Source organism: Alligator sinensis, unplaced genomic scaffold (genome assembly GCF_000455745.1).
Source record: "Alligator sinensis unplaced genomic scaffold, ASM45574v1 scaffold678_1, whole genome shotgun sequence".
NCBI lineage: Eukaryota > Metazoa > Chordata > Crocodylia > Alligatoridae > Alligator > Alligator sinensis.
In genome coordinates this window covers 2,185,951-2,200,682 of record NW_005842006.1, presented here as the reverse complement: position 1 = coordinate 2,200,682, position 14,732 = coordinate 2,185,951, and the positions used below count along the sequence as shown (strand labels likewise).

Genomic DNA, 14,732 nt, shown 5'->3' with positions numbered 1-14,732 from the left:
CTATTTGTCTGTATTTACAAGTAGTTATTCAATAGTGTATATTTTAGACAGAAGGATAAGTTTCAGTTAGAAATTAAAATATAGTGGAATTAATAACATTTGTAGTAATGACTGCAAGGGTTGTATATGTCTAGGTCCGTCTTGAAAATGTGTTTTCCTATGGAAGTTATAACAAATATTTGTAAATCTATTGTGTGCCTTATAATTACAGCATAAGGCTCCCATTAAATTTCTTCAAAGTATAAAATAAGTATGTTAAAATGTGAAATTTTATTAAGAGTAATGACACTTGAGTTAGGTGTGCAGGAAATGTTTTTTGTTTTTTGTCATTTTAATTCTTGCCAATAAAAATATGTCTATTTTTCCTTTTACAGGACAGCAAAGAGGTAGGTCCAGTATCTTGAATTATGGAAGAAATGAAGGTAGCTACGTTATTTGTGTTAGCATGGAATTATATTGTAACAATTTAACTAGGTTAAGTGTTTAATGGTAAAAAGAGCAGTCTGTGAATAAACAATTTTTAAAATTGCATTTATGAAGAAGTATAAAATACTACTCTATAAAACTGAATATGTGAGTGAACACTTTTTTCAGTTCTTATTTGGCAGCTAGTTTATTTTTTATTTTGCAAATTAATGTGTAACACTCTTCATCACAAAATATATTTTTAAGGGAAGTTTGTGATTTTTAGCTCCAAATTTTATACAAGTGATTCATTACTAATTTGTCAAGAACATGGAAGCTCATTTTCATTCACATGTGTGAAAGAACACTTGTAAGCATAAAACTGTTAGTACAGGAGAGTTTCTCCAAGTTCGAAATTTTATGCATCAAAATAAGTAAGCTATACACTAGTAATCTTAATACCTGTGACTAAATAATAAATGACTTTCATAGTTTCATAGTGCTTAGGGTTGGAAGGGACCTAAACAGATCATCAGGTCCAACCCCCTGGCCCAGGCAGGACTAGGTGCTGTGGTCATATCACCCCAGCCAAATATCTGTCCAGTCTCCTCTTGAAGACCCCCAAGGTAGAAGAGAGTACCACCTCATTTCGGAGCCCATTCCAGAGCCTGGCAGCCCTAACTATAAAGTAATGTCTCCTGATGTCCAGCCTGAACCTTATTTATAACAATTTGTGGACGTTATTCCTAGTAACCCCGGGTGGTACCCAGGGGAACAGAGCCTCCCACAATTCTCGCTGGCCCCCCGGTGAGTTTGTAAACAGCCACTAGATCTCCTCTCAGCCTTCTCTTGTGGAGGCTGAATAGGTTAGGCCCTTTAGCCTCTCCTTGCAGGGCCTGCCCCACTGCCCCTTCACCATGTGAGTGGCCCTCCTCTGGACCCTCTCAAGCTTAGCCATATCCCTCTTGAAGTGATGATGATGGGACTTAGCCAGGAGTCAGCAATGACTTCAAGATCCCTTTCTGCCACCGTGTTGACAAGAAGGGTGTTTCCCAGACTTTGTTCATTAACTAAACATTTTGTCAATCTGCTGGGTTTTTTTTTTTTGGGGGGGGGGAGGGGGGGTTGTTTTTATATATTTTTTTTTTAAACTTAAAAGCTACAAAGAATCTCAGGATACATGCGGGCAAGTCCAAAAAATTTATGTGAAGGTTATCTAGGCCACAGTTTTTAATTAACCTCTACCTCTATACTTCCTTTCTGTCATTAATGCACACGTTAGAAGGTTTTGTGTTTCCTTTTTAAAATAAGTTATAGATATTGAAGATAGCATGCTGTCTCAGCTGAATTCTTCAGTGGTGTTTATAGTGCAACATCCACACCATCTGTTCAGTTCTAGATTGAAAAACAGCAAATATATTTCTGACTTGAAGATTTCAGTTTAGTAAAAAACTATATTCAGTTCTGTCAACTCTTTCTTACAAATCTCCCAATATTCCATGGCTGTTGTAAAGCCTCCATTTCTAGAGTCTTGTAACCATGACCAGGACACACCTCATTAAAAAAAAAAAATTCTAGCCCTCATGGTTCCAGAGAAGTTGGAAAGAATGAACCTTCAGTGTCCAAAAGCACAACAGACAATGGTGCTCTGAAGTCATTTGAAATCAATTTAACATGTTTTGCAGGACTGACTAATGATGATGATTATTTTATTTCTATTTTATTTTTTATTTGTATTTGTTTTATTTTTTTAATGTTTGATGCCGGCTATACTGTGTTTTCCCAAATGTTATAGGGACATTAGGCAAATGTTGTCCTAAATATTTTCACCTTTTTTCATAACGTAAACCCTCTGAGCATGCTCAGTGGTATTCTTAAAATGTCATCCATTTTGATCATATGCCTTATTTAGCTTACTTGGAGAATCCAAAGAATCTGATCCAGTGGGCTGAGGTTAGAAAGAATAAAGGCAGCAGCCAGAAACAACATTCTTTTTCTGTAGAACTTTTTGTGGCTTACCATCTGCGGCATATAATTCTGTGGTGGTTAGATTTATTTTAATACTACATGCAACAAGTTTTGTTACTATGGATATCTTCATGAAGGATCAAGTTAATATTTTGCAGAAATGTATTTTTATTTCTCAGTCTAGAGCTTGTGACTGCTTGAGAATTTTTATTTATCTGCATGGTGGTACTCATTTTTCATTGCTTATCCATCCTGTTTCTTTAACTGATCTAGACTCATTTTTATGGTCCAGTATTTTACATGTCGGCCATGCTTTTTCTGACAATTTGCAGTTTCAAAAAAAGCTAAACAAGTTAGAAGAGCAGCTCAACAATGAAGCACAGGCCAAAGATGAATTAGAACTGAAGTACAGGTAAGAATGTTTCAGTGTCTTATTTGCTTCACTAATAAACACTTCAATAGTTTTCCTGTTTGAAAACTTCAAATTTAGTAAAGTGTATTTTAAGGGTCCCAGCTTCAAAAAACAGACTTCATTCGAAAAAAAATTAAGTCATCTGACTTCTGCCACCCTTTTTTCATCTTTTTAGATGAGGTTACCTCTTTTATTCAAATGATGATTTTTTCCCCTGCATCCTTCTGTTGCTTATCTAAAACAGTATCAACTATACAAAATACACAAGAAACATCCATATTATTGTTTTTTATTATAACTGATGCTTTTTTTTCCTATATTTATTTTCAAATTCTTTAGGTCTACTAATGCTCGTTTAGAGAAGATTGTGAAAGAACTAGATGAAGAGGTAAATTGATGTATTTTTCTTGATTTAAGTGCATGTGTGAAGTATTTAATTTTATTTTTCTTTTCCTGGGGACACAGTTTTGCAATTAAGTAACAGTGGAACTATAACAGTACCATTAGCATAAGAAGTTGCCCATATTGTAATATCTTGGTGAAAGAAGAGTATGATGACTTCTATGCTATCCCATTACTTTGGAGGACAAAGTAGGATTTAAATTCTTATGAAGTTAATAGCAGTTTAAGATGCAGGAGTAATAACAGTGTAGGCAGAAATTCTCTTTCCATAGAACAGATCCTAGTACAGGTTGCAGCAATTCAAGCATTCCTCTGGTTCAGTACAAATATGTTGGGACCACCTCTGGGGGGGCCATTACAGCTAAGCTGTACATGCCCATTTAATAATTTCTCCTGAAATTTCACATTTATTTTTGCGGATGTTTTTTGTTCAGTACATGCTTGTTCCCTAGAAACTAGATGGAGACCACCAAATTAATTGACTCTAAACTACTGAAAGCCTTCAGATAGAGGTCAGCAGCCAAATGCTGTTACTAAGACATGCTCAGGTTGGACCTCCTCCATTACTGATCTTTTGAAGGATCCAGACCTATCAGAAATAACATTTTATTACTATAGTTATTTCTCTGTTGCCTGTTGTGTTTGTATGCAACTGCCAGAACAGCTGTGAAATATTATGCCACATGTTTATAGGAAACAGATGCAATACACGTTTGTTTGTTTGTAAGTTAATTGGAATCCGTGAGCTGTTCTTTAAAGCAATTTTCTGTGTAGCTATGTCTCTTTTGTTTTTAACTTAATTATATAAATATTTCCAGGTAACCTCAAGGAAGAATGTAGAATCTTCATTAAGACTCCTAGAAAGAGAGAAGGCTCTTCTTCAGCACAAGAATGCAGAGTATCAGAGGAAAGCGGAATATGAAGCAGATAAAAAACGCAATTTGGAAAATGAAGGTATATGGAGCAGAATCTGAAAAAGGATTTAAGGGAATTCTTTTAACATAAGATATCTAAGTTGTTTGTAAGGATCAGTTTTTTTTAAAGGCATTTTAATCAATATGGTAGAGGTCACTGCTATATATATAAATATATTATATATATAATTTTATTTTATTTATTTATTTTTTTTTTACAGTGAACAGTTTGAAAGACCAGCTTGAAGATTTGAAAAAGAGAAATCAAAACTCTCAAATATCAAACGAGAAAATCAATCAGTTACAAAGACAGGCAAGTTATATTTGAGTATGTGAGTTACTTTATAATCACAAGAATAAGTTATTGAAGTTCAGGATTGAAGTCCTTAGCATATGAACTCTACATGAGATTTATGTTTAATTCTTTAAGAATTTAAATTACTCCTTACACTTTGGTTTAGTAATGTCATATTAAAATCACTTCAATCTTTGTCTTGTTTCTTTGATATATAACATGTTGATTAACAGATACTTGTCATAGTTTTAAATTTTAATTGCCTGAAATTTGTTTTTTTGAACCCTTAGCTGGATGAAGCAAATGCTTTGCTGCGTACAGAGTCTGATACTGCAGCCAGGTTAAGGAAGAATCAGACAGAAAGTACAAAACAGATCCAGCAGTTGGAAGCTAATAATCGTGAACTGCAAGATAAACACTGCATGCTAGAGAATGCTAAACTCAAACTTGAGAAGGACTTCCTCAATCTTCAGTCAGCTTTAGAATCAGAAAGACGAGATCGAAGCCATGGATCTGAGATTATTAGCGATCTGCAAGGTACTTCAACAGATACGTCTGAAATTATGCATTGATTCAAGTTTCAGAAGTGCAACAGGTTTTAGTGGTATTATTTGAAATGGGTTTTGTAACTAATTTAGTAAGATGTACAAGCTGAAATTTTGAGAGGGGGAAACATCATCAGTCAATACAAAGTGTTGCTAAGAACTTCCAATCAACTAGAAAATGGACATTTTTTAATAGCTACAATTTCTTAACTGATAAATTGTAATAGGTTAGTTGTGAAGCAGTTTCACTGTTTATTTCTGGCTAGTTGATGTTTTGGATATTTTTAGGTCGAATATCTGGCCTGGAAGAAGAAGTAAAAACTGGAAAGAGCACACTAGCCAAAATGGAAATGGAGAAGAGGCAATTGGAGGAGAAGCTTACAGATTTGGAAAAGGTAACTATTGCTTAAAACACGTATAACTGGATTGCATTATGAAAGGTAAAATGGCATCTTCAGGTGCCAAATTTGATCAGCCTGCATTGCTACTTATATGTTAATTGGTTTCTCTTTTCCTTCATTTGCTGCTCTTTAAAGAATTTTCACCAGGTGCCATTAATCAATATATTTCACCTTAAGATAGAGAAATACATTCAATTTATTCTCATAAAGAGGCATAGCAGGGCGGTTCTGCAATCAGGGCAGCCATGAATCACTGGGCAGCACCAGCTGCTGCTGTGGCAGTATGGTCAGCCGACACAGTGGTGGATGCTACTTTTGAACTCTCCTCCCTACCACCAACAAGTTACATTACTTTTCTCCTAGTACACAGATAAATTACGTTAAAAAATCCCAGTGCATGGCAATTAAAATGTCCTTATTAGTCAAATGCATATTGTGGGAATATATTTTTAGCAGGGAAAGAAATATATAAGTATGCATATAGTACACTTCATCACCTTTTCCCCTTTTGTTAATTCACCAAAGGAAAACCTATTTCAAATTACAGATATTTTCTTGTTTCTTTCTTTGGCCCTTTTTTCCTGTTTGAATGAATGAATCCATCTGGTAAAATCTGAACTTCTGTGTCCCGCTTGGAAGTTTACCTTTCTTTGTCAATATTATTGGCAACACCTTGAGAAATTAAAATTAAATCTGGTGTAAAAATTGACTAACTTTTTCATTATTCAGGCCAGTAATCTATTGCTGCATTTTTCACAGCATATTGTAATGACAATATAATTTTTCTTTTCTTTTTATCAGTTAAATTTTTATAGTTTTATGGATTAACTTAGTGTTCTGTCATGCAGACTGAAAACACACCAAAGTTAACATTGTAGTCCCTATTTAAAATTCTCAACATTTTTTTCACTTGCTGTAGCATAGGCATTATTGCCTTTTTCCTCACTCTTCCTTTTCTCTGGGATTCTTACTGGCAACCATCTTATTTTCAACCTTTGTAAAGAACCATGGGAAACTATAGTGCTGTACAATCTTCTGTTATATTATATTTTGCTTTATTTTAAAGAAAACTAAACTGTTCCCAGTGTATTAACACAACTGTATGGAAATGGGAATTGTGCAGAGCCTCATTGTATCCACGTAAAAAAACACAACTGTGGGATTCAGACATTAACATGTCAGCTCCTTTAGTGTAGGTTGGGTCTTCTACTGTTAATAAACTATCCAGCATTTCAGTTGAGCTCTACATTGTTATTATCCATACATTGTTTTTACCTTAGCGTGATATACAGTTGTTTTGTCAAATAAGTCAGTTCCTTTTTCCTGTACTTTTAACAGGAGAAGAACAACATGGAAATAGACATGACATACAAATTCAAAGTTTTGCAACAGAACTTGGAACAGGAAGAAGCTGAACATAAAGCTACAAAAGCACGATTAGCAGACAAAAATAAGATTTATGAATCTATTGAAGAAGCAAAATCAGAAGCCATGAAAGGTGTGTGTATTATGTTAAATGGGGCCTAGGAGTTACTGATCAACAGCAATGTACTACATTATGATAAGAAAGGGTAAATGACAAAAATGAACATTTCTAAGTCTCCAAACACTGAGTGGCCATACCCTGCACTTCTGCCATTTTTCCACTTGTTTGTTTCCACTGGTGATTTTAAATATCCATCATACAGCCTGTGGATGTACACCAGCAGTTACCAACCAGTGGATCTCAATGCACCAGTAGATCTTGGAGCCTCTTGCAGTAGATCTCAGAGCCTCTTGGAGTTGATCCGAGGCTGGGGTGGAGGGCTGAGTGCCTGTGTGCGTTCATGCACGTGCCCCAGCCCAGCAGGTCAATCTGTTGGGGAGGGGAGGGGTGGGGGTTAGATCGAGGGCCCCACGGTGAGGGACAGTGCCACAGAGGCAGGAGCAGGGGTAAGTTGAGTGGGGCCCAGCCGAGTGGGACTTACCTGCTGGGGAGGCGTGCCCTCAAATAAGTTTTTTCTTGCTCTGCCTTGATCAGCATCCCCTTCCTTCTCCACAGATTAACCTGCTGGGGGGTGTGGGGGGGTACAGTGGTGCACGGTAGATCTTGGGTTGCTTTTAAATGCCAAAGATTATCTCCTACTTAAAGGTTGGAGACCACTGATGTACACCATCTGCTCATTTCAAAGCAACTGCACTCATTGAAAAGGAACAGCAACTGTAACTCTGACTTTTTATTTTTCACATATCATGTACAATCTTGTCCCACTTTTCATGTTGCCAGCACCACCCTGTTGTTTGCTATTGATCTTGAAGTCCTTCTTATGGATGCTACACCAAGGTTGTGTAGGAACTTCTGGAGAACAAACAGTACATTATATGCTGCAGAAATTGATGACCAGATAAAATATATCCGCTTAATACCAGAAAACTGAAAACTCTTCATCCACTTTCTCTTCACAAGCACCTCCAATACATTCTTTGACGTTATCCTGATTGACCACAGCTGTTGTGGGGCTGTTTTCCTGGCTTTAATGTTCCAGCTTCCTGAAGGAGGAACTGCTTATATGAACTGCATTTTTCAGGATAGGAGGGGAGGTGGGGGGATTTTTTTTTTGTGTATGACAAGACGTGTCTCTCAAAAAGGCAGGCTCCTTGCCAAATTTCAGGTTCAAGCTCCAAAACTTAGGGCTGCAAAGCTAAAAAAACCCCCCAAAACGCAGTTTGTTAGATTTTTTTAATATGGACAAAAGATGTCTTTTTTCTCTTGCCCTGTTCCTGGAAATGGTTCTGATTTATTTTGGCTGGGGGAAAAATGCAGCATGAAGCAGAAATGCAGCATGAAAAAATAAAGCCCAGTTAACTTGGCAAAGTGAAAAAGAACTCCAAACAGTATTTTTAATTGAAAGTTTGAAGATGATGCAGCTAGCTCTGTTTTAATATTTTCTTTCTTAAACTATGCTCATCATCAGGGGGTCTAAAAACCTTTTAACTTACACATTTTACATCTTTAGTGAAATCAAATGTATACATAATGTTAAGCTATGAGGACAATGTGTGCAAATATCAGTGATCATTCAGTCAATTTGTGATAAGAACAGCTTTCTTACCCCTTTTAGTTGTAAGCCAGTGCATTAGTTTGAAAAACTAAGAATGTGAATAAAAAAAATTTGAGCCTAGGCTTGCAGATATTCAGAAAGCAAGAATAATGATGATTCAGTAGTAACATGCAGTTCAGTTAATACAACAGATTGCTGGACAGTTGAAATTATAGTCTACAGTTGATTCCAAACTAGGATAGCAAAAAACAGCATATGAAAAAGTTTGGGCAGTGTGTATGTAGCAAAGAGAACACCTTTAAAAAAAAATCAGGTTCTAAGACTGAGGATGGGTTGCAGATGAGCTGGAACTTGTCCCAGAGCAGAAAAGTAGAAAATAGCTGACAATCAGTAGGAGGTTTATGAGACATTCTGAAAATGCTTTTCAATTCATCCATTCAGCTGTGAGCTAACTGACCAGTATTTGTGTACTAGTTTTACAAAAAACCCTCTTTAGTTTTAAAGGCGTATACATCCTTAATTATCAATTTAATTAATACTTCATTTCACCTTTAATGCCAAAACACCCCACAGTATTTTAAACTGAAGAGACACAAGGTTTTTACATTTGGCCACAGTTAGGAACCTAACCAAGGGTCCCAATTTTTTAGAAATGTTGAATGCTCACAACTTGCATTGACTTAACCGTAATGATCTTATTTCACAGAAATGGAAAAGAAACTCTTGGAAGAAAGAGTTTCAAAGCAAAAAGTAGAAAACTGCATGTTAGAAGTTGAGAAGCGGTGTTCAATGTTGGACTGTGATCTCAAACAATCACAGCAGAAAATAAATGAACTCCTGAAGCAAAAGGATAAATTAAATGAAGAAGTAAGTTATATTTGTATCAGTAGTCTGATTTGGAACCTTTTTGATGATTGAAAAGCTTGTATTAGTGCTCAGTTTAGTTATGGCTCTTAATTTTGGTCAGTATCTATAAATATTTGCTACTTAAAATAACAGTAAAAATATCTGCACTGGTGGGAAAACTTCCTCCTAGTTTAAGCTTTATTTTTCTAAGCACTCAAATTATGTAAGAGTTTTTCATATAGAATCTAAAATTGTGTAATGCTGGGGCAAAGAGCTTGTTTTTTTTCTTTGCATTTAGAATTTATTGATCCTTTGCTTTCAAAAAGGACATCTGCATTATGTGCAATAATGTATTTTTAAAAAGTAGACCATCATACAAATATAAATACCGTTTTAAGACTCACTTTGCTACATGGGTTGTAAATTCCTCTAGGTACAAATAAGAATTGATTTGTTTTGCAGATCAAAAACTTAACATTAAAAATAGAACAGGAAACACAGAAACGCTGCCTCACACAGAATGACTTAAAGATGCAAACGCAACAAGTCAACTCATTAAAAATGTCAGAAAAGCAGCTAAAACAAGAGAATAACCATCTCCTGGAAATCAAACTGAGCTTGGAAAAGCAAAATAATGAACTCCGCAAGTAAGCAGAATTGCACCAAAATATCTTTTTGGGTTTTTTGTAGACACACTAATGTACTTTCATTTTCTGCAAAAATTTAGAACCATATTTATTTTAAATATTTGCCGTATAGAATTGACTCTATCAATACACTTTCCTGCAGTGTTGAATCTAATAATTACAAATAATTGCTGTTTGCTATTTGTTGTATTACAGAGGTACTTAATAGCCTGATGACATCAGTCCCCAGTGAGTTGGGCAGAGTATAGCTGCATAATAAGTGAGAAGCTCAGCTCCTATTCCATCTTTTAGATATTTAAATGTGCATCTCGCCTCAGGAGAGTGATCCTTTTCTGCCCAGGGAGACGCAGAATGTTCTCATTCTTTGTGACAGCCTAGTTTGCCTCCAGAGGCTGATCCTTTTTTGCCTGCAGAGGTGCATAGCTTTCCTATTCTGGCAGCAGGCAGCATTATGTGCCTCTGGAGCTTGTTGTGTAGTGGACTACCTATGGGATATACTGTTCCCATTCTACCACTTGTCAGGCAAATGGCTTAACTACCAAGTTACGACTCTACCATGGACCACATCTGGGCTGCTAAGAGATCATATCTGGCCTGTGCAAGGTCTGAGCAATAGAAAAGGCTTCTCCAGGGTCCTGTTGCTTACTACTTTTGGTCTATTCCCTCTGCCTGCAGCATCCTGAGCAGCAAAGAGGATGTCCCCAGTGTCTTTCCACCTGCAGAGGAATAGACTAAAATCAGCAACATCTGCTGACTGCCCAGCCCTCTCTCTTGTTTTTGTCTGACACCCCCAATTTAACCCTTTATATGTTACCAGCAGAGAGGGAACAAACATTTGCAACCCATGACAGAGTTGAGTTGCAATCAGTGGCCCTTGGTAGCAAAATATTGCTAACACCTGAGATACAGGAGAGGTCTGAGGGCTTCCTCTATTCTTTTTGTTAAATGGATAGGCCCCAAGTGTAAAGGAATGCAAGATTTGTACAAAGAACAAACAAGATGGAGTTACAATAGACTATAGACTGTATATAAGGCAACAGTGTGGCCTTATTGCAAAAAAAGGCCAACAGCATACTGGGTTGTATTAGCAGATACGTCATTTGCAAATCAGGGGATGTGATTCTTGCACTTTATTCAAGTGCTAACATGGTCTTACCTGGAGTACTGTGTCCAGTGTTGTGACCCACACTTCAAGAAGGTTGCGTACAGATTGGAAAGAATTCAGTGCAGAGCAGCAAAACTGATTAGGGACTTGGAAGGCAAGACTTATGAGGGCAGGCTAAAACAGAGGCAGGCAGTTGTTTTGGGTGGAGGGCCTCTTACTGAGTTTTGGCAACCAGCGAGGGCTGCATGACAGGCAGCCGGGGACAGATAGATATTAATTTTCTAAATTTTTTAGGGGCCCCGTGGGCCAGACCAAATGGCCTGGCGGGCTGCATGCAGCCCGCAGGCTACATTTTGCCCACCCCTGGGCTAAAAGAACTAGGGTTATTCAGTCTGAAGAAGAGAAGACTGAGGGGATTTGATAAGTCTTTAAATACCTGAAGGGCAGTTTTATAGAGGATAGAGAATGGCTTTTCTCTGTGGCCATAGGGTCTAGGGTTAAGAGCAATGTCCTCAAGTTTCAGTATGGGAAATTTAGGTTGGAGATTAGGAGAAACTTTCTGACCATGAGAGTGATCAAGCATTAGAATAGGCTACCTAGAGAAATTGTGGAATCTGCATCCTTGGAAGTTTTCAAGAGCAGTTTGTATTTGGCTGGGTTTTCCAGGGACTCTGAATGGGTGGAGTAGGATTGCACTTGAAGTTTTCAACACTTACAAACCGTTTAAGGGCCAGCCCTTAGAGGCTGAATAGGATTGAGGTCATAGTTTCTACCATAAGTAGCTAGGAAATAGAAAATAATTTCATAACCACATGTAGGGAGGGATTCAAGGATAAAACTTTATATTAAGTAGTAAGCTAATCTAAATGCTGTTTTCCAAAAATAGACAGTATGAGTGCATAAGGGAACACTGCAAGTTGAATGAAATGGAAAGCTGGTTGACATTAACTGTCCCTGAAAGGTTACACTGGAGTAAGACTTTAAAAATGGTAACACAGGTCTGCTGAATTTTCAGCTAAATAGTTCAGAGATCATATGTATAGATTGTGTGTAAAAGAGTATTTAAATAGACTGAGTCTTAGTATATGAGTTATGTTAGCTCTTTGAAGTACTTAGAATGTCTTGCATCTTTAAAGTAAAGATTTTACTAATATTAATTAGGTACCCCTAATCTGAAAGGAATCTTTAAAATGATGCTAAAATAAGAAGACCAACATCTTTGGTGATGTTTTGTATATTAATTGATACCTTTTGTAGTTACTATAGTTATCAATTTGTAGTAGATCAAGAACAGCCTTGTGACTGAAAAAGCAAAGCTAGCAAGGTGCCAAAGGAGGCTCATTTCTATTCCTGGCTCTGGCATGACTTCAAATGAATCATCTCTGGCCATGGATAAATGTTATATTTGTAATGTTACAAACTCCCTTGTTAGTGCTATAAGTTGAGTGACCAGATGAGCACTTTCCTGAGCTAAAAATTTGGTAGATGTATCACAAAGCTGTTCCTGGCAGAAACAGGAACTTCACCGTAGCACAAAAGGGTGTTGACTTATTGGGCCTCTGGCACATGTTACAATTATGGTGCAATTAAAGTATTACTCACACTGTAAACAGTCTATGTTACACATTCATCTGATTTATGTAGCCATAAAATATCAAAGCAGCCACAAAGTTATTCCCCAAAAATGTGGAATATCTTTGTGGCTTGTTTGTATGGCACCACAAATTGGGCATGTAGCACTTCCGTGCCTTGCCCTTCAGTTCGCACGGGGAAACCCCTCAAACATCAGTGTGAACATGAAAATGAGAGATGTTAATTGTTTGCTTTAGTTCTCTTTCTGGCAAAACCATGGAATAGTTTGACTGATCACTAACTAATCCCTAAAGAGAGGAGAAAGCTGTATCCACAGCTGTATATGTTGAAAAGAAAAAAAACCTTGCTAATGACCAGTAAAATCCTCAGGATTTGATGTGGACCATACCTTAGTAAGGGAATAGTAAGACAGGGATACAGTTTATCTATATGTATATGTACACACTCATAAAAGCGCAAACACTGTTCTTAAAAGAATTGTTTTTGACTTTACAGGGAACGTCAAGATGCAGATGGACAAATGAAAGAGCTTCAAGACCAGCTTGAAGCTGAACAATATTTCTCAGTATGTATTATTGATTACCCCTTTCCATTCTTTAAGGACCATATCATCTTTCACATTTCCCCCAGAGCATTAGGCTTTAGCTCTTTTTTTATAAATGTAGAGTTGAAAAGGGCTTCTTGTTATCTTTCTTTAGTCACCTGTGTCCAGATCAGTGCCCCCAACCCTGGCTTCTCTTCTGGGAGACTTGATTTGATTGCAAGTGATGAGTAGCCTAAAGAAGGAAGGGGAAGAGCTTGTACTGGGGAACACAAGAAATATCCCTGCTCTTGCAAGGGGTCCATTCCTCCCATTGGATGTTCAGAGGAAAATACTAACTAATTTTTCCTTTGATCTTACTGCTCAATAGTTTAAACATTTGCTCAGGTTTTTCAAGTCTCATAATCAGGGATCCTGGTTTTCCCTGATAAAAAAATTGCAAATTCTCTGATAAAACCCCAAATCCATGATTAAAATAAAAGCCCCCCTACATTCCACCCCCCCCCTCCCTCGGTGCCCCTTGCCCCTCATCAGACTTGCTGGAGGGGGCCCCAGCTGGCAGGGCTACAGGACCAGGGATCCAGGTCTGTAGTTGTCTGCCCCATGGAGCCCGGCTCCCCCTAACCCCACACTGCCTGCTGCCTGCCTGCTGCGGGCGCAGGTTGGGGGAGCCAGCTGCCCGCTGCTGCGTGCACTTCCGGAGGGCAACAAGGACCCACACCCCCCAGATATGCCCACGGGGTAGGTGCGGGCTCGGGTTCCTTCCCTGCTGCTCTCTTGTGGGGCCTCTGCAGCCCAGCATGTGTGACCTGGCACTGCAGGGAACAGCAGAGCTGCATGGGGATCTCCTTGCCACGGTGAGCTCTGTGCTGTCCTGGCAATGCATCCTCTGTGTGTGAGGGGAAGCATCACGGGGTTGTGCTGATCACTGCAGCCTTGCATGTGGAGGACACATTGCCAGGGCAGGGGAGACTTGCGCCCCCCAGATCTGTGTATGGTGTGGGCATGGCTGTGGGCTTGGGCTCCTGCCCTGCTGACCTCCCCCAGGGCCTCCACAACCTGGTGGGTGAGACATGGCCCTGCAGGGCAGCTTGCAGCTGCACAGGAAAGCTGCTTGCCACTGCAAGCTCCATGTTGCCCTGGCGACACATCCTCTGCATGTGAGGCTGCAGTGAGTGGCACAACCCTGCACTGCTTCCCCTGCTGCCCCCACGCCTGGAGGATGCATTGCCAGTGCAGTGTGGGAGCTTGCAGCGGCAAGGAGATCCCTGCGTGGCTTTGTTGTTCCCTGCAGTGCCGGGTCTCGCATGCGGGGCTGCAGAGGCCCTAGGGGAGTGCAGCAGGGCGGGAACCCAAACCCACAGCGGGCAGCCCACCCATGCTCCACATACAGATCTAGGGAGCACGGGTCCTCCCTGCCCCCTGGGAGTGCACACAGCAGTGGGGAGCCCACCCAGTCCACCCCCGAACAAGCTGCCCATGGCCCTGTCCCGCTCCCCTCCAGGGTCCTGTGACCCTGCATTGCAGCCCCTGGCCCCAAGCCCCATCCACTGCCTGGCTGGGCAGCAGCCCAAGCCTCTCCCCAGCATGGGGGGCCTCAATTTCCAAACCCCCCCC

The 14,732-nt window shown here is 39.1% G+C and overlaps 1 protein-coding gene across 7 annotated transcripts in view; it reads left to right on the top strand.

Moving 5' to 3' along the window:
* The window catches only part of ROCK2 (Rho associated coiled-coil containing protein kinase 2), a 167,361-nt gene that overhangs the window by 120,391 nt on the left and 32,238 nt on the right, over nt 1-14,732 (top strand). For all 7 annotated transcript variants that reach the window (XM_025201837.1, XM_025201832.1, XM_025201833.1 and 4 more), the window contains 11 exons: nt 375-386; nt 2,706-2,785; nt 3,125-3,173; nt 4,006-4,141; nt 4,323-4,414; nt 4,687-4,933; nt 5,230-5,336; nt 6,681-6,840; nt 9,090-9,250; nt 9,692-9,876; nt 13,070-13,139. In XM_025201837.1, coding sequence (XP_025057622.1) covers nt 375-386; nt 2,706-2,785; nt 3,125-3,173; nt 4,006-4,141; nt 4,323-4,414; nt 4,687-4,933; nt 5,230-5,336; nt 6,681-6,840; nt 9,090-9,250; nt 9,692-9,876; nt 13,070-13,139 — 1,299 coding nt within the window. The remainder of the gene's footprint in view (nt 1-374; nt 387-2,705; nt 2,786-3,124; nt 3,174-4,005; nt 4,142-4,322; nt 4,415-4,686; nt 4,934-5,229; nt 5,337-6,680; nt 6,841-9,089; nt 9,251-9,691; nt 9,877-13,069; nt 13,140-14,732) is intronic.